The 20,341-nt window shown below is 44.5% G+C and overlaps 1 protein-coding gene across 23 annotated transcripts in view; it reads right to left on the bottom strand.

Annotated features, from left to right (window-relative positions):
- The window catches only part of KCNAB2 (potassium voltage-gated channel subfamily A regulatory beta subunit 2), a 961,933-nt gene that overhangs the window by 5,545 nt on the left and 936,047 nt on the right, over positions 1-20,341 (bottom strand). For all 23 annotated transcript variants that reach the window (XM_069239974.1, XM_069239987.1, XM_069239978.1 and 20 more), the window contains one exon: positions 4,038-4,126. In XM_069239974.1, the coding sequence (XP_069096075.1) occupies positions 4,038-4,126 (89 nt within the window). The remainder of the gene's footprint in view (positions 1-4,037; positions 4,127-20,341) is intronic.

Raw genomic sequence — 20,341 nt, 5'->3', positions numbered from 1 at the left:
TACACTATGCATGTATAAATCCTAAATGGGCTTCAAAAAGCAGGCAAATATCTGGATGTGCAATGCTAATTTGGATGACACCCACAACATATTACAGTATAGGGCATTATCAAACGATTATCTACACATGATTGACATACCTAATCACCAATAATGCAGACAGGTTACCCCAATCTTACAGTCATAGGTCTCAGATAAAAGTGTTGAGGTTATAAAATACAGAGAATTGCCAATCTGCTACTGCAAGCGCTATATTAAGCTTGTGCACCATTATGCCAGGAATGCCAATAATACACAAAGAATGTGCCAGCATTAAGATGTGGGCAGCACAGTCCTAAAAATGCCCAAAATGTCTCACAAATTACTACCATTTTGAGATTCACCTTCATACCACCACTTAATAATTCCAATGCATGCTTAGATTTCCCTGATTCATTTGTCCCATTACTCAGTAATTCTTACCACATTTTCATATTTGCAAAACCACTCAGTCTTGAATGCATGTTCAGATCCATGCTAAGAAATCTTGATTGTCAGGCCAGATGTGCACCAATACTTACAATACTTGGCTGCATACCAACATTCAAACCATTACTTATTAATTGATAGCAAAAATTAATATTTATTCATAGCAAATATTCATATTTGCACCATCATTCATAATGATTAGCGTATGCTGATACTTACAAAGACTGTCATCATTAATCACTAATCCTTAGTGAATGTTCAGATTTGGTCCACTACTCAATACAGCTTGGTGCTTGCTCATGTTTGCCTCTTCACTCATTAATCCTTATTGTATGTTCAGATTTGCACCATCACTTAGTAATCTTTATTTTACAGTCAAAAGTTTATCATAACTTCTAATCCTCACTACAAACAGGGGGTGTAGAATTTTATACATGTACTATTTGTTCACAGGATGGGATGCATTAGTAATCTACATATCCTGTACAATACATCATTTATCTCTTATGTTGCCATGTAGTGAGGTGGCAATTTATAGCAGAATTCTTGTTTCATCAGAGCTCTAACAACAGCCTCTCAGATTATGTTAGGGATCATAATATATCATTTTTGATTTTAGCAATACTCTGAATTTGGCACCAATTTGCAAATTTACATACATGCAGTATTGGAAGTATGCAGAAAGAGGTAGTTCTAGCATTTTAATCCTAAGTGAGTGTGTCCAAACCCACAAACTAACAGGTTTATGTAGTTAAGGCAGGGCTGTGGAATTCCTATCACTCTATGCTCAGGACGGTCAAGGACTACAAGATTTCCTTTTTATTTTGCCAACTGGATAGGAAATCCCAACATCCTGCAGCTCAAACATTTGGCTAGCAGTTTACAGTACCAAAGTATGGATCTGTGTAACAAGACTGCCTGCCACTAAGGCAAGGATTGTATTCATACATTCAAGCTCCTTAAACTTGTATCTATAATTCAATAATGTAAAGTATTTACTATTAGGGCGAGAATGCAGTGAGGTCTGCTGGCATTACTAACAGTACGTGCACAGGTGTGCAAATGTAACAATTTGTGGTTATTTATAACGCTTCCAGAACGCTTCCCAATTACATGCAAATACTTACACATGCGTGAAAGGAAGACTGGTGACTGATTGCTTTCCAAATAAAATGTAAATAAAAATTTCAACTTGGAAAAAAATATTTTGCTAAACTATTCTGCAACTTTAAAAATCATTTTTCTGAGGAATCACTTAGCATATCATATTTGATGCATTTTAAAAAAATAAAAAAAGATTAATGATAGAGAATCAGTATAAAACTGTTATGTGCAACATGCAAATAAATTACTGGCCTGATTTCAAAAAAATGTCACAAAAGTGCTCTTGCTGGTCTATGATCTTGCACTGGTGCAGTTATGACTTTCAGGTATTAACAAGAGTTTACAGAAGAAAGCCTGAAAACTATGCTTCTAGCAAAGATCTATGGAGTCTATTTTCGCACGTACTCATGCAAAAATCTGCTGAGACATTTCATTGTACTGGGAGCAAATACTGATTAAAGCAGGAAGAAAATATGAGCAACAGCAGAAGGAGACCATTTTTTATTGGGTGGGATGTGTGCGGTCACAGAGGAAACATTCATTTGGTTGTTGAAAGATGAACTGTGTTTTGTTCTATATTTTGCAGAACAACTGAGTACAGGAAAATAGAGGAGGGTAGCAAGAGACTATAGGGCACATTACAACCCCGGTGGTAAAGACCGCCTACTGCCTCGGCGACGGCCACCTAAAGACCGTCGCCGCGGCTACCAGCTGTCTGCCCTATTATGACCACACCTGGATTTCCGCCAGAAGCATGGCAGAAATCCGGCTGTGGCCATGCCTGCGGATGACGGTAAGGTTGCGGTGCAGCCAGCAGCAGCGCCACGCCAGTACACCGCCGCAGACCGTATCATGACCCATGAGATGGCCTGGCGGTGTTCTGCTGGCGGACACTGCTGCTTAAAGCAGCGCCCTTTCCCATTGCCAGCCGGAGGACCCCCTGACAACAGGTAAGGGTGTGCTCCGACAGGGGAAGGGGTGTTTTGTGTGTGTGTGTGTGTGTGTGGGGGGGGGGGGGGGGGGGTTCTGTCTGGGGGTGTGTGCGTGTATGCATGTGTGTGTTGCTTTTTTTATGTGTGTGCATGTATTGATGGGTGGGTGCGTGTATGTTGTGTAAATGTGTGTGTGCTTGTATGTATGTGGTATATGGATGTATGCATGGATGAATGTGGGAGTGAGTGTGTGTATGCATGTGTTCGTGTGTGAATGAAGGTGCATGTATGTAGTGGGGGGTCTGGAGAGTAAGGAAGGCGGGGGGGGAGAAATCAGGGGAGAGGAGCGGGGAAGACCCCTATCAGTGACAGGGAATGGATTCCTTGTCACTGATAGTGCCTACCGCCATGGTTTTCGTGGCGATAAGGTTGCCACAAAAACCATGGCGGTAAGCGGGGTCATTATCCCACAGGCAGGCAAGTGACGGCAGCCGGGATGGAGAATGAAGTCTCCAGCCCGGCGGTCGTTACCGCCGTAGCGGTGGGCGTGAAGCCAAACCGCCAATGTCTTAATATGGAGAAAAGTACCACCAGCCTGTTGGCAGTACTTTCCTCCATATTAACGCTGTCCGCCGGGGTCATAATGACCCCCTATGTATTTAATTTACTCAAGACACAGCAAGCTGATATGGGAGAGTGACAGGAAAAACAGAATTTTACATTATGTGCAGCTATTGTGAGCATGTATGTGTGTATATATGTTATTTTTATATTAAAAAGGCAGTGGAGGAAATGTTTTAGTAAGCATGGGATGGCCGCTCACATAAGGCTTCTATTTACGTAACTATGGCATTCTTTCATTTATCTCCATAAAACTCGGACCATCGCTCTTACACCTCTCTTTTTTGTGACTGCATCAAGGAGAATGTAAAATACACAATTAGGAATGTGGAAGGGATAAATCAAAGCAATCATTTTTGGTCATGTGTGATAAAGCTGCACACTAAGCTATAAACTAGGCCATGATCAGTGGTTTGTGAAAGCTGAAGTAAAAACACAACCATTGGAAGTGTGGATGACCTGTCACTGCCAATCAGACCTTGGTAATAGCAAATTTAGGACATATGGAATATCACTGTATTAATAATGCCTGGCTCAACCCAATATAGAAAGGGAAAATGCAGGTGGAATTCCAGGATGAGAATTAGAATGACTTGTTCTGGAAATCCACTACAGCCAGCGTCCTTCCCCAAAAGAGGGTAGATCTCTAACAGAGCAGACAGCTCAAATTTCTTGTGAGAAGTATCTTAGCCTGAAAACCTCCTAACCTTTTTTAATGTTTTGAACTCACCATGATTTTCCATATCCAGGTGTTTCTGAACCTACATCAGACACGTTGCGTTGAGGGAATATGGGGTGAAGGGAATGTGAGACAGGTGACTTGAAAATAAAATGTTCTGACCCAAGGCTTGTCCATTACAGGCGGATGAACATAAGAGTAGTTTCTCTAAGTAGCCCTAAATGCAGACATACCTGTATTGCGCCAATATTCTCCAAAAGCTGATCTGCATTGGAAGCGCCTAACAAAACAGAGCTGACACCTTCATTTCTCAGACACCAGGCTGAAATTAAAAAAATACAAATATGGATATGTGTAAGTCACCATAGCAGCACACAGACTCGGGTAGGTTTGATGGTAGCTTCTTTATTACTGCAGTAAGAGGGGACCGTGCAAGAACCGGTGAACAACACACCAGCTGGTTTACAACTATCCTCATTCTAGAGAGCCCTAGGAATCTGCCTCCTGTGTTCTGCAGGGGAACACAGAAACAGAACACAGGCGAGAAATCTCCCAAGTATGCGCAAAGTAATAAGCAAACAAACCATATAATTAACAAAATAAATAACCTCCCCACCCCGATATAACAAGATAGGATGGAATCATGAAATTTCTACAAGGTTGGTACATAAAATCGTGGTACATGAAAATAATGGCCACATTCCCGTTTTCCTTACCACATTAACTACAGATAGACCAAAACAAAAAAAGGATTATTCATATTTCTATGTAAATTTGTGGCATCAATAAGCTTTAGAAAAATAATATTTCACATGTGTGAGAGCAAAAAAGACCCACAAAAGTTACATCCTCTGGACTAACATCTCCAGTAACCACTTCTGCAGGGCTGGACAGTTGCAGATGAGGCTAAAATACTTTAGGAAAATTCTAAGGAGGAAGTCATAAAATAGGTGCGACTAGAGCTGCAGCTCTAAACATGTGTACAGCCTGCAGGAAATGTTTTAATTCTGTTGGAGGAAAGCAGTGATAAGTCAGGATGCAATTCACAATGAGAGGTTATTCAGACACTGCAGACATAAGCATAAGATTTTTATATTTACTCTTTTTTGGATATACAAAATGTAGGTTGTTAGATCTGACAGCCTTACAGTGGTCATCCCCCAACTTTTTGCCTTCCTCCCTCTATTTTTCTGACCCTGTTTTTACTGGTTTTAGAGCTCTGCACACTTTACCACGGCTGACCAGTGCTAAAGTGTATGTCCTCTCTCCCATAAACATGGTAACATTGGTTCCTACCCAATTGGCAAATTTAATTTACTTGTAAGTCCCTAGTAAAGTGCACTAGAGGTGCCAAGAGCCTTTAAATTAAATGGTACTAGTGAGACTGCTGCACTCGTTGTGCCACTCATATTACACATAACTAGCCCCTTACCCATGCCTGTGTGCAGTTTCACTGCCACATCGACTTTCACTTGCCATGCCAGAAACTTCCCTTTTTCAAAATATAAGTCAACCTGAAAATAGGCCCTAGGTAACCCATAAGGCAGGGTTCTATGTAAGTAAAAGGCAGGACATGTACTTATGTGTTTTACATGTCCTGGTAGGGGAAACTCACAAATTCGTTTACACTACTGTGAGGTCTGATCCTCTCATAGGCCAGCATTAGAACTGCCTTTATATACTTTTAATGGAAGATTCTGATCTAAAAGGAGAGGAGTAGCCCTGTCATGTTTAGTACTGCCATTATGGTAATAGAAAATCCTGCTTACTGGTGAATATGGATTTAATATTACTATTTTACAAATTACACTTTTAGAAAGCTGGCATTTCTCTGCACTTTCTGCCATCTGTGCCTTACAGCCTGTCTCCAATCAACGTCTAGTCTGTGCTGATTGACAGCTCCCCTTGTGAATTACACCCAGAGAGCCATAAACACAGGACACTCAATGACATCTGCATTCATCTTCATACTGAGTAGGTCTGCCTGGGCACGAAGGGTGTAGGGCTTCTCTCTTACACTTAAAAGGCCAGTGGCTTGCCCTCACACAAAGGACTCACAGGGATCCTGGCAGACAGGATGGGGCTGAAAGGGGAACTTGGCACTTCCAATTCATTCTTTGAAGTTTCCCACTTCAAAGGCATTTCTTGGAGATATATATATATATATATATATATATATATATATATATACTGGGTCTCTGACCCCACCAAATCAGCCAATTCTGGATCTACACCTGGACAGAGTGACTGCCTGGCTGCCCAAAGGATTAATGTGGACTGCTTTGCTGAGAAGGACTGCTGCCCTGCTTGTTGCCCTGTTGCCTGCTGGCCTCTAACTCTGCTGGAAGAACTCTGCCTTCCCCACAAGTGCTCTCCAAAACCTTGGACTGAGCTTGCCTCCTGTTCTAATGTTCCAGGGCCACAAAGACTTCACCAAAAAGAAGAAAATCTCTACGCGTTGGAAAATCGATGCAACGCCTGCAGAAATCAACGCAACGCCTGACTCACGGCTGAAAATCCGACCCGATTGACACAGCACCTGCTCCTTCTGACCAGCGAGGATCTTAAACGCATTGTCCCTCGGCGTCAAAATATTCCCGTATCGCAGTGAGGAACCAAGGCTGTGCTCCTGGAAATCGACGAACGTCAGTGTGGAAAGAAACAACGCATCATCTCTACCGCACCGGAAAATCCAATGCAGTGCCTTATTATTCAACGCATCTCCTCCTCTGCGGCCCCGGTGAGTAGTAATTTTTTACTCATCCCAGGTACAGTGTGTTACAAGGATATAACCACTGATAATTAAAGATTGAGACTCATTTAAACCTTTAAAAAGATAGTTCGACTTGTACATACTGGAGTTTTCTAGTTTTTATCTTATTTTATTCAGATAAATATTATCTATTTTTCTAAACTGGTGTGGAGTACTTTTTGTGGTGTTTTCACTGGGTTACTGTATGAGTTATTGCACAAATACTTCACACATTGCCTTCTGAGTTAAGCCTGACTGCTCTGTGCCAAGCTACCAGAGGGTGAGTACAGGATAATTTGGATTGTGTTGTCACTTACCCTAACTAGGACTGTGGTCTCTGCTTGGACAAAGGTGTATTACCTCTGCCAACTAGAGACCCAATTTCTAACATCTGTTTTTAGATTTTGCCAGAGACACCAAGTGTGCTGTGAGCAAAATCTTTAGTTAAAAAAGCTTAAAATGGCTTAGAGCCAACCCATTACTTTTGCTTTGACATCATGCTTGTTTCCTGGTTTATTAATGGTTGGTGCCCCCTACTTTCTGCTGGAGCATCAGTGTTTGTCCCTGGCGTGAAGCATGGACCAATCTGTTTCCTGACTGCAGCCAGCATCCTTAAACTGACTATACGCACCAGCAGCTCATTTTTTTTTTTTTTACTTTCTGGTATGTACTATAGAAGAGCGCATGTGTCTGCAAACCATCCCCTCCTCCCAAGAAGCACAGGCTCCTGTGTAACATGGCTTAAAGAAAAAAAAGGGCTGTGACAGTCAATGCTGGCAGTGTCACATCGTTGTTTACTTTAAGCTATGTTGCACTGCAGCCCACATGCAACATGTCTAAAAAAAGATCGACAAAACTAAGAGATAGTGTATAAGCAAATCCTTTTGGCTTTACAAATGCTTTTTATCTGTGGTTGTACGAAAACAGATTTCCAAGCATATTACATTTCTTCAAAATATTACATCTGCAGATTGTAAAAGGTTTGCACAACCATTCAAATTTAATGGTTAAGATTAAGGTGCACTTGAGCATTCAATATTCTTTCATATTTTTTTCTCCACAGAAAACATTTCTCCTAGTGAGGAGTCAACACTTAAAAACGAGCCTGTTTGGTGACCTTTCCTCCCTTAATGCACACAGTATCAAAGTTTTCTTTTAAGTAACAAAATATACTGCATTTTAGGATGTGATAGTTTTTTTCAAAATGTTTGTCAAACTCTGCTGTACTACTTTCAGGAGAGTCCGAGCAGAGTTTGCTCTAGTGCTTTCCGGCAGATCTCCCATTTGGAGGTTATAGTGTAGTCATTACGTAGTAAAAGGTACCCAATGAAGATACCTCAATATTCTCATGAACATCCTTTCTGCCTGCACCAATTACTGTTCCGCGAAGCAGCAATCCTTACATCACTAAGTCACATTTAACCCCACAACCCCACACGTTCCCATTAAGAGACGTTAAAGCACAGGAGGAGCTACGGCAGCTAGAGTGTGCTCTCAGAAAATTTACTAATCAGGTTACAATAGTTCAAAAATCGGTTCTGAATAGTAAGCTAAAGGTTTTGCGTCCGAGACAGCAGTTCTGAGTTCTCACTTTCCTACCTGCACTACTAAGTCCTCAGTTTCAGGTGTTTTCCTCAATATCATCTAAGGGCTACCCTCAATCAGCCTCTGCTCTGGTGTTGCTAGGATGTTCACTACCTTCGTGCGTATGTTGATGCGCCCCTGTTTCTCTATATCACCAGTTAGTCTTCAAAATCCGTTGATGGTATTTTGCTCTCCATTCTTAGATAATCCTGCCCTGCTCAGGTTTTCGGGGTAGTGTCTGCTGTAATGGGTAAGAGTAGCCCTCTTTCTTTAGTCTTTCCTCTGACCCCTTCCACAGTTAGTGGCCTAACCTTTCCTTGTGGACACTGGCGGACTGGGAACTAAAGGTTGTCATGGAAAACGCTCTCATACCAACCTGACTCTACATGTGTTCCCTCAGGGGTATTTACCCAACTGAATACAAACATAAGATATTTCCGTCCATTCACTTTTAAAAGCAGCCCCTAGTTCTCGGCCTTAATGTTTTTTTTTTCATTGTCTCACATGGCAGTCCAGCCTCATCTATGGATAGTGTTTTTCCTCACATGTGACTGGAATGATTCCCCGGTGGCCTGGGCTGTGCAAGAGTGACAACCTTTTATTGGCAATCTTTTTCTCCATACTCCAAACGTTAAAAAAAAGAAAAAAAAAGTAAATCCTACATAACTGGAGTAGCTGCAGGAACACTGTCCCCCCCGTATCACTATTAGGATATTTAAAAATGTCAGCTGACTTCTGTTAATATGCTTCCACCTGATCCATAATTTGAAAGTGTAAAGGTGCCACCATGAATCATTGCAGTGCTCTTTGTTGTACCTGAGAACTGAATGCAACATGGCCTCAGTGCCACTGCTGGATGGGGCAGTGAGCAACAGGCGCCCTAAAAGGGCTAGAGCTACAAACACTGTAAAAATGCTCAAGCAGGTGTGCATGCCTACACCCACGTCTAGGCCGTTAAAGGGGTCTGGGTGCACACAGTGGCTGTGTATGCTGCTTCTATATATCCATGACAAGCGGTAAGGAAGTAGGCTACAACACTGCGCTGCTGGAGTCGTCTGTTTACTGTCAAGAAAGAGTTATTTGGCACTTTTTGGTACTGTTCTCACTTGGGGTGGCAAACTGTAGGAGGCTGGCCTGGCTTATAGTGGGTACCTGATGGTACTTACACCTTGTGCCAGGTCCAGTTATCCCTTATTAGTAGATTAGTAGGGTTCTAGCAGCTTAGGCTGAAAGAGGTAGCAATAGCAGAGCAGCTTAGGCTGAACTAGGAGACATGCAAAGCGCCTACTATACCACTTATATCATATAGCACTATATCATAAGAACCACAATACTTAGAGTTACTAAAAATAAAGGTACTTTATTTTAGTAACAATGTGCCAAAAATATCTCACAGGATATACTCCCTTATGAGTTAAGTAAAATACACAAAATATATACACAAACCAAAATCAGGTTAGTAAACAGTTAGAAAAGTAGTGCAAACACTGTAGAATACAATAGGATGCAATAGGCCTGGGGGCAACACAAACCATATACTAAGAAAGTGGAATGCAAACCACTTAGGGACCCCTGCCCTAGTGTATTGGTTAGACGGTCGCTGGGATTGTAAGAAAACACTAAGGGTGTCTAAGATACCCCACCACAAGACCCTGAAAAGTAGGAGTAAAATGACCCTAGTCCCCCAGAAACACACTAAAGTCGTGATAGGAGATTCTGCAAAGACAACAACAGACTGCAAAGCACTGAAGACGGATTCCTGGACCTAAGGACCTGTAAAGGAAGGGGACCAAGTCCAAGAGTCACGAAAGTGTACGGGGGGCAGGAGCCCACTAAACCCTGGATGAAGGTGCAAAATGACTGCCCCGGGTGGAAGAAGCTGAAGATTCTGCAACAACAGAAGGTGCCAGGAACTTCTCCTTTGCACAGAAGATGTACCACGGCGTGCTGGAGGATGCAGAGTTTTTTCCATGCAGAAAGACCGCAAACAAGCCTTTCTAACTGCAAAGGTCGCGGTTGAAGAAAAAAGGTGCTGCCCAGGCCCAGGAAGGACCAGGAGGTCACCACTTGGACGAGGAGACAGAGGGGGCGCTCAGCAACACAGAGAGCCCACGCAGAAGCAGGCAGCACCCGCAGAAGCACTTGAACACGGGTTCAAGAGAACTGAGCACAGCTGTCGACTCAACACTACAAAGGAGAGTCCCACGAAGCCGGTGGTCAATTCAGCGAGTTGAGCAATGCAGGACAAAGTGCTGGGGCCTGGGCTATGCTGTGCACGAAGGATTCCTTGCAAAAGTGCACAGAAGCCCTAGCAGCTGCAGTTCACGCAGTACACAGGCTTACTGTCTGGCGTGGGGAGGAAAGGACTTACCTCCACCAAATTTGGACAAATGGACCACTGGACTGTCAGGGTCACTTGGATTAAGCTCCTGTGTTCCAGGGACCACGCTCGTCACGATGAGAGGGGACCCAGAGGACTGGTAAAGCAGAAGTTTGGTTCCTGCGTTAGCAGGGGGAAGATTCCATTGACCCACGGGGAGATTTCTTCTTGCCTTCCAGTGCAGGGTGAAGGTAGACAGCCCCCAGAGCATGCACCACCAGGAAACAGTCGAGAAAGCCGGCAGGATTAGGCGCTACAATGTCGCTGGTAGTCTTCTTGCTACCTTGTTGCAGTTTTGCAGGCGTCCTGGAGCAGTCAGCGGTCGATCCTTGGCAGAAGTCAAAGAGGGAGATGCAGAGAAACTCTGATGAGCTCTTGTATTCATTATCTGAGGAAAAGCCCACAGGAGAGACCCTAAATAGCCCTCAGAAGAGGATTGGCCACCTAGTCAGGTAAGCACCTATCAGGAGGGGTCTCTGACGTCACCTGCTGGAACTGGCCACTCGGAGGCCTCCATTGTGCCCTCACACCTCTGGATTCAAGATGGCAGAGGTGTGGGACACACTGGAGGAGCTCTGGGCACCATCCCTGGGGTGGTGATGGACAGGGGAGTGGTCACTCCCTTTTCCTTTGTCCATTTTTGTCCCAGAGCAGGGCTAGGGGTTCCCTGAACCGGTGTAGACTGGTTTATGCAAGGATGGCACATCTGTGCCCTTCAAAGCATTTCCAGAGGGCTGGAGAGGCTACTCCTCTCAGGCCCTTAACACCTATTTCCAAAGGAAGAGGGTGTAACACCCTCTCTCAGAGGAAATCCTTTGTTCTGCCTTCCTGGGACTGCCCTGCCCAGACCCCAGGAGGGCAGAAGCCTGCCTGTGGGTTGGCAGCAGCGGTAGCTGCAGTGAAAACCCCAGAGAGCTGGTTTGGCAGTACCAGGCGTCCAAGCTGGAGCCCCGGGGATGCATGGGATTGGCACCCCAATACGAGATTTGGCATGGGGGGACAATTCCATGATCTTAGAAATGTTACATGGCCATATTCAGAGTTACCATTGTGAAGCTACATATAGGTATTGACCTATATGTAATGCACGCGTGTAATGGTGTCCCCGCACTCTCAAAGTCCGGGGAAATTGCCCTGAACTATGTGGGAGCACCTTGGCTAGTGCCAGAGTGCCCTAACACTTAGTAACTTTGCACCTAACCTTCACTAAGTGAGAGTTAGACATATAGGTGACTTATAAGTTACTTAAGTATAATGAAAAATGGCTGTGAAATAACATGTACGTTATTTCACTCAGGCTGCAGTGGCAGTCCTGTGTAAGAATTGTCTGAGCTCCCTATGGGTGGCAAAAGAAATGCTGCAGCCCATAGGGATCTCATGGAACCCCAATACCCTGGGTACCTAGGTACCATATACTAGGGAATTATAAGGGTGTTCCAGTGTGCCAATTAGAATTGGTAAAAATGGTCACTAGCCTGCAGTGACAATTTTAAAGCCAGAGAGAGCCTAAGCACTGAGGTTCTGATTAGCAGAGCCTCAGTGACACAGTTAGGCACTACACAGGGAACACACATTCAGGCCACAACTATGAGCACTGGGGTCCTGGCTAGCAGGATCCCAGTGAGATAAGCAAAAACAAACTGTCACACAAGTAAAATTGGGGGTAACATGCCAGGCAAGATGGTACTTTCCTACACAAACCTCCTACCCTGAGTGAGTACACTACTGGTCCAAACAATGTGAGAGGGAAAGCAATTCTAAGACTCTATTAGACAAACCAAAAAGACTGTGATGGTGAATGGCACCAATGAATCAGTCAGGGCAGGTATAACAATGCTTGTGAGGGAAAAGAAAGTAGCATAACTAGCAAACGACATGAAGGAAATTAATAAAACAAATATTTGATTTGTGAAGTAAAGAAAATAAGTCTAGTAAAAGTTCAGAGTAGCACTGGGCAGGTTGTGGGAATTTGTAAAATGACAGGAGATGACAGTTAGTTATGGGTTCCCTCAAGTCAGAATGGGATTCTTGACTGTGGGATCCGATGCTTGGCTGAAAACAGGAAGATCAGGGTTTAAACCATGTATAGTGGGTGTAATGTATTTTTACTGCTACTGCATTTATCCTTGTTTCTCTCTGTACATTTCAACTTACCTATTAAAAGCATGTTGTCTTTTGCTATGTGTTCCATGTTCCAGGTCTGCTCGCTGTGATTTCCAGCCAACTGATCTGTGGTCACTTGAAGGTGGATGTCACAGGAGTTGGACTGCTGGATTTGGGCTCCGTGATACTGGATTAAATTTATCTCCAAAATCAATTTGGTCTCACTGATTCCCTTCTTAAGATCTGGCTATGAGGACAAAAAGCAACATTCAGGAGCCCACGATCAACTTTTTTTGTCATTTTACCTGCAAATGTGTTCTGAGGCCATACATTTCTGTGGAGAAATTGGTCCACGCTTCACAGTTTGCTGATCCACTCCATAATCTGCTGTGCTGGCGCGCAGAAGTAGTCGAATGTACCCCTCTGTTTTTGAGACTTAGACCGGAGTTGCTGCCACAGCCTTTGAGTACCCTGAGTTGTCTCAAGAGCTGAGTGAGTCGGCACAAGCACATTGTGCAAAGAAGTCACATAAGCATTTCAAATAATAGCAAAGCTCAGCGCTGATGCCTACGCACTAGTTTTCAAGCAACGCCTCGTTTCAATTTGTGCTCATCGGAAGAGTTTTCATGAGATGTGTCACATGACGGAATTACGTCACCATGCTACATGAGGCGGCCTTCTTGGATTGGGAAGATTTCCCACTTAACCCAATGCATTTAAACCAACATAAACAAAATGTATTTCTACTTTGAATCAGTTTACTGCAACAACAGGCGAAAGGCATTCTCCACAATTAGCAGCACCCATTACCTCATGAAAAGAGACAGTTGACATGACATTGAAGGTGTGTAACAAGACAGTTTATTAACTTGGAATTTGAATAACACTGAACTTTTTGGCAATTTCACTTAAGCTTAAACTTTTTTTCAAACATATCAACCAGTTATGTTTTCATATGGCCTCCTCACAACAATTAGAACAGATAGCTCCTTTCCTTACTCAACCAGGGACGCCACCTGAGATCTGTAAGACTTGGTTAAGATAATTTGAAAATTATTTGGTGGCAACTGATGCTGAAAGGTTTGCGCCAAAAAGGAAAGAAGCGCTTCTTTTTAGTCATTTAGGACAGGAAGGTCAACAAGTCTTTGACAATTTAACTGCGGTAGATCTACCCACAGGTAACTTCACAAACCGGAATGAATATACAGAGTCTGTAACCAGATTCTCTAATAAATTTACTGAGGAGCCTAGTGTGCTACTCTAGAGGTTTGATTTTGCCAAGAGAAACAGGAATAAACAGATGAGAAATATATTTTGGCATTAAGATGCTTGGCCTCAATGTGCAATTTTGGAACAACTGCAGGCATACACATAGACCAGTTTGTTTACAGCTTTCATTCTGAGAAGATACAGGAAGACTTGTTAAGCTGCAGGGACCCAACCTTGCCTTATGTAATAGACACCGTCAAAAGTATTGAGCACTTGCTAGTTTTCAGAAAGTGCATGGCAAATGACAATACGTTTTCTTTTATTCATTTGGTGCATGATAAGGATTTGGGAAATTTGATGTTTGAGAGACGTCTCTACGAGAGGATTCCAGAAGAAATGTAGTTCTCCAGTGTGTTTTAAGAACACACTTGAGCAACAACCCATCTTGCCTGGTGCTTGATAAATGATAAAACAAGTGTCATGAGTTGGCTCACTTTCAAAGTGTATGCAGGGGTGGCAAGAGTAGCATACAGGTGAGCACAAATAATGTAAAAAAAAAAAAACGTTGAAGGTGCACATGATTTATCCAAAGTCATTCTCACACTTGACATTAGTGCATTGTTGTGTGAAGTAAAAATAGTTGCGGCAATTCTAAACATGGTAGCAGCTTCTGGGGATCCAATTAAAATGATCTTGGATGTTTTATGTAACTAATTGGGTGAGATAAATAAAATATCAGTCCAACAGATGCTCATCCTAAGACTTTTGGAGCCTAGCATATCGACGTGTTGGGTCACTTCAAGAATAATCTATCAAGACTTAGGAAACAAACTGTGAAAAAACGTTGTGTGGCCATTAAAGGGAAAAATATTGTGGGGTGGCAAGACCTGGTAAAATTAGGTTTAATGTTGGTTCCAGGAATTGATACTCAGGTTATGGTAAATGAGGCACTCATTGCCTTGCTTGAGGATTATTAAAGCAAAGATATTGGAATGATTATAGAGAACTTTCCAGAGGTGTTTAATGTGAAAAGTTGAGCCACTTGTTTACCTTAAAGAAAAGTGCGGTGCTGTTCTGCCTTCCTGCCCTTATCTCATAACCAAGCTTATAGAACCTCTCTGGAATGCACTTCTGAGTTTAAAGAAGACATTTATTGTTATTAATTCTCCACCACGAGGTTCCTGAGAGACGAAATTAGTAGATTGGAAGCACACGTTCAAAAGTAGTCGCAGCAATGAAAGCAAAATATATCAAAGTACTTCTCAGTTGCAATGTACACAGCAAAATATATGTGTTTATATTATAGCATAACTTCAAAGCAAAGCATAAAAGTCAAAATTCATCACCATATGGGCAAGGCTGTAGGGCCTATATTCAGCTTCATCTTTCTGGGGTCTGCAAGTTGATGACTCCGGTCAACTGCGAGAAAGAGATTTTCTACCCAAACGGGAGACAGGCAACTGACGTCTTGGTTCCTGCCTGAAGTCAAGCAGATTCAATCTACCTCTCCTGTAGCTTAGAGTCATCCTTAAAAGCAAACTCAGTGTGAGAACCGAAGAACCCTGGAGAGTGGCCAATTCTCTCGAGCTCCCTCGCTCTCAGACTGGATTGCGAGGTAAACACAAAATCTACGTGCTCTTATCAGCTAAGGTCTGGTGTGAACAACACTGCTTGGTCTACCATGTGGAAAAACACAGCTTGGAAAAACACAGCTCATCTGCAATGTCTCAACTGCAATGTTCAACTCCATGTTAAAGCCAAGAGGCAGCTAACCTAAATATCAAATGTAATGTCTAATGCCATGTCAAAGCCAATAGGAAGCTAAACTGAATACAGAATGTAATGGCTAATGCCATGTCAAAGCCAATAGGCAGCTAAACTGAATACAGAATGTAATGGCTAATGCCATGTCAAAGCCAATAGGCAGCTAAACTGAACAAAACATATAATGTGCTACAGGTGAACATTGAGCAACTAATATGCGCAGTGGTGAAACACAAAGTCATTGGTCAAACACAATTAATAGCATCACAGGTGCTGGTGGTTCACAAGGTTTGACCAGAACCACTAAGGCCCTCATTCCAACCCTGGCGGTCTATGACCGCCAGGGTGGAGGTCGCCGGAAGCACCGCCAACAGGCTGGTGGTGCTTCATCTGGCATTCCGACCGCGGCTGTAAAACTGTGGTCGCCCAGCCGGGTCCGGCGGTTTCCCGCCGGATTACCCCCGGCTGGGAGAATCCTCCATGGCGGCGCTGCAAGCAGTGCCGCCATGGGGATTCCGACCCCCTTCCCGCCAGCCTGTTTCTGGCGGTTTTCACCGCCAGAAACAGGATGGTGGGAAGGGTGTCGTGGGGCCCCTGGGGGCCCCTGCACTGCCCATGCCACTGGGCATGGGCAGTGCAGGGGACCCCTAACAGGGCCCCAGCATGATTTTCACTGTCTGCATAGCAGACAGTGAAAATCGCGACGGGTGCAACTGCACCTGTCGCACCCCTGCAACACCGCCGGCTCCATTCGGAGCCGGCTTCAATGTTGCAGGGCCTTTCCCGCTGGGCCGGCGGGCGCTCCCTTGCCGGGCGCCCGCCGGCCCAGCGGGAAAGTCTGAATGGCCTCCGCGGTCTTTTGACCGCGGAGTGGCCAATTGGCGGTTCCCGCTTGGCGGGCGGCGCCCGCCAATGTCGGAATGACCCCCTAAGTGTTAAACAAGACCAGGATAAACTGGAAGAGGAAGGTGTGATTGCCATTACTGATTCTTCAGAATGGGATAACCCCATAGTGATTGCTTGTGAAAAGGCAGGAGGCATTTGTCTGTGTGCAGACTTAATCACACTTATTAAGAAAATAAACAGACTGCCACCAATTGCCTAAAATACCAGATTAATTAGCCAACGCTGACACTGTAAAGTAAATTTCCTTGTTGAATTTGAGGTCTGCATACCATCAAATATGACTTGTTGCAGAGTCAAAAGAACTGACTACCTGTAAAACACCTTTTGGAGCATATAGAATCTTGTGATTGCCTTTTGGCTTAGCATTTGCAGAGAGTGTGCTTCAAAGTTTAAGGACACTATTTTAGCATGTATTACTAGAGTGCAAGCCTACCAAGATGACGTTCTGATATTTGCAAACACGCTTCAGGCACACAATGTAAAGCTAGAAAAAAAACTGAATATTTTTATGAATATTGGAATAACGTTGAACCATGAAACATTAAAAATTTTAGCAAATTAATTGCATTACTTGGGTCACTACATCACGCTGCTAGAAATCAAACCTAAGTTTTCGCTTATTCAAGCGATAAGCGGTCACCCCTCCAAAAGATAAAGATATCCTAAAGTATTTTTTGGGAGTTAGTAAATACTATTCTAGATTTATTCAAGGTTATTCTCTCATAGTGCAACATTTGCATATTCTATTGAAGGAGTGTGTAAAGTCTGAATGGAATAATTCCACTAATGAAGCATTTGAAAGAGTGAAAGCATTGTTTAGTTTAGCACCGTAATTCGGGCAGTGAAAAGAACGACGGGGCAGTCCATGGGGGCCCCTGCACTGCCCAGGCCAAGTGCATAGGCACTGCAGGGGCCCCCATGAGGCTCCTGGCACCCTGTCTCTGCTAGCCTTTGCATGGTGGTGGAACAACCACGCAAAAGCAGGCGGAGAAGGGGCTCGTAATCCAGAGGGCAGTGCTGCCTTGGAAGAATAAGACCGCCGGCACCGCCAGGCTGTTGACTGGCGGCGCCGGCGGTCAGACCGTGGTGGCTTCGCCATGGTCATAAAGCAGAGGCGGACCGCTGCTTTTGCAGCGGTCTGAACTCCACCGCAGCCCTGGCAGTCTCATGACTGCCAGGGTCATAATCATGGCCATAGTTTCTACCAGATAAGGCGTTACCAAAGGTAAGTAACTTGTCCATCTGATACTTCCAGCTGCAAATTTCTTACCATTGAATAGATACTCAAGCAATACTATCTCTGGAGGAGGGTCTGCAAACCAAGCTCAAACAAGAAAGCCCTGCAGGACTGAACGGGCAAAGTGCCCGTTCCTATGCACCTGACTGTCCAGGCAGAAGTGTTTGGTAAACATGTGCAGAGACGGCAATGTTGGTGCCTGACAGATGTCAAGAACTGGAACTCCACCTGTAGTCGCAGCTTTAGTGAGTGTGCAAACCCTTGGGAGTTTGCTTTTTGGTGCAGCAAATATTAATGCAGAATACAACCTATCAGGAAATTGTCCGCTTCTGTACTGCCTGACCTTTCTTCGCACCCACATACCCTATAAAGAGTTGATCAATCACTTGGAACTCTTTTGTATGATCTAAGTAGAATGCCACACTCTTTTTGAGTCCAAGTGGTGACGTCTCATCTTCCTTAGAAGGATGTGGGGGTGCGTAAAAAGTAGGCAAGGTGATGGGTTGGCACACATAAAAAGGCATGACCACTGCTGACAGAAAAGAGACCCTAGTGCGAAGCACCACTTTGTCAGGATAGATAAAAAGGTAGAGCGGGCAGGCAGATGTAATTGCCACATGGAAAGCTGTTTTCAATGCGAGAAGCCTGAAAGGGAAATTGTGGAGAGGCTTGAAAGGAGCACACATAAAAAAAGTCACAACCAAATTCAGATCCCATTGGGGCCTAATGAATGGAGATGTAGGAAAGAGATGTGTAGAACCTTTCAGGAACCTATGCACAATTGGGGACTTAAAGAAAGAAGGCTGATCAGGCAACCTCAAAAAGCAGAAATAGCACACAAATACCCCCTTAATAGTGCCCCGAGCAGAGGCCTGTTGGGCCAAGGAAACGATAAACAATAGGACTTCAGAGAGAGAGGGGCAGAGAGGGGGGTCAAAAGACTTGGCTGTGCACCATGCCACCAATTTCTTTCAATGACTCTTTTGGTAGAGGGACGTCTGGTCACCAAGATTACATCACTGACTTTGTGAGGAAGATCAAAAGCTGGTAACTGCCGCCGCTCGATCTCCACGCAAGAATGCAGAGAATGGACAGGCTCAGGTGAAGAATCCTCCCTTGCTGCTGTGACAGAAACTCCTCCTGAAGGAGCAGTCTGATCGGACATCGATGCACATGCTCAGCAGTTCCGGAAAGCAGACTCTCTGTGCCCAGTCTGGAGCCACAAGGATTACATGGGCCTGGTCATGCCTGATCTTCTTGAGAACTCGGGGCGGGAGTGGTATGGGGAGGATAGCGTACAGGAGGCATAAACGCCACTCGAGACGAAAAGTGACTGAGCGACGGCCACCTTGGAAACTCCAACATGCAAAACTGCTGACATTGTGCGTTCTCAGTGGGGGAGAACAGATCTAACCAAGGCTCTCCTCACTGTTGAAAGAGACCTTGCACACCTCTGGATGAATAAGCCATTTGTGGTCCGCTAGACATTTTCAGCTGAGTTTGTCCGCTCTGGCATTTAAAGAGCCCGCAAGGGATATGTCCTCCTGCTCCAGCTGTGTCCAGAGACACAGAACCTCCTGACAAAGGGTCCACGACTCCACCCAGCCCTGCGAGCTGCAGTACCACATGGCAGTGTTGTCAGTAAAAACCTGTACCATCTTTACCTTGATAGACGGAAAAAAGGTTTTCAATGCCAGCCAGATTGCACAGAGCTCCAGCATGTTGATCTGGAATCCCGTTTCCACCAGAGACCAGATGCCTCTGATCTGCATCTCTCCCAGATGGCCACCCCATCCCAGAAGTGACTCATCAGTCACTACTGTCAGATCAGATTCGGGGTGGGAGAAGGATCTGGTTCTGCCCAGTTGCGACTCATTAACCACCACAGCAGATATTTTGCAGTTCCCTCCGAGATCTGGACCATGTGTGAGAGATTCCCCTGATGCTGCGCCCATTAGAACTTCAGGTCCCACTGTAGAGCCCGCACAAGCGATCTGGTAAGTGTCCCCAGCAGGATTTAGGAGGCTATGAGTCATTCTCACCAAAATCCAGCATAAAGGCTGAAACATTTGTATCATAGCCTGAATATCCTCGCCACTCAGGAGGATAGGCCCGAAACTGTACTTTGTACAGAACATCTCTGACGAAAGAGTGCCTGAGAGGGACTCAGATGTTACTTTTGCACTTTTATAGTGAACCCAGAAAATGCAGGAGGTCCGCCGTAGTCTGGAGGTTGGAGACAACAGCTTGGGGCAAGCTCTCCTTCAATAGCCAGTCGTCGAGATAGGGGAAGACTGAAACCCCTCATCTACACAGGAGGGCTGCAACCACCGCCATCACCTTGGTGAACACCCAGGGGCACTAGTAAGGCCAAAGGTGAGCACCATGAACTGAATGTGCTCATGGACTACCATGAACAGCAAGTAATGTCTGTGTGCAGGCAGGACGGGGAAATGAAAGTCCAAAACTACCATCCAGTCTCCTAGGTCCAGGGCAGTCAAGACCTGAGCCCATGTGAGCATCCTGAGCTTCTCCTCCTTGAGGAAGAGATTAAGGGATCAAAGGTCTAGGATAGGGGACGCAGGCTCTTGTCCTTTTTGGG

Source organism: Pleurodeles waltl, chromosome 6 (assembly GCF_031143425.1).
Source record: "Pleurodeles waltl isolate 20211129_DDA chromosome 6, aPleWal1.hap1.20221129, whole genome shotgun sequence".
Taxonomy (NCBI): domain Eukaryota; kingdom Metazoa; phylum Chordata; class Amphibia; order Caudata; family Salamandridae; genus Pleurodeles; species Pleurodeles waltl.
This window is presented reverse-complemented; position numbering and strand designations above follow the sequence as displayed.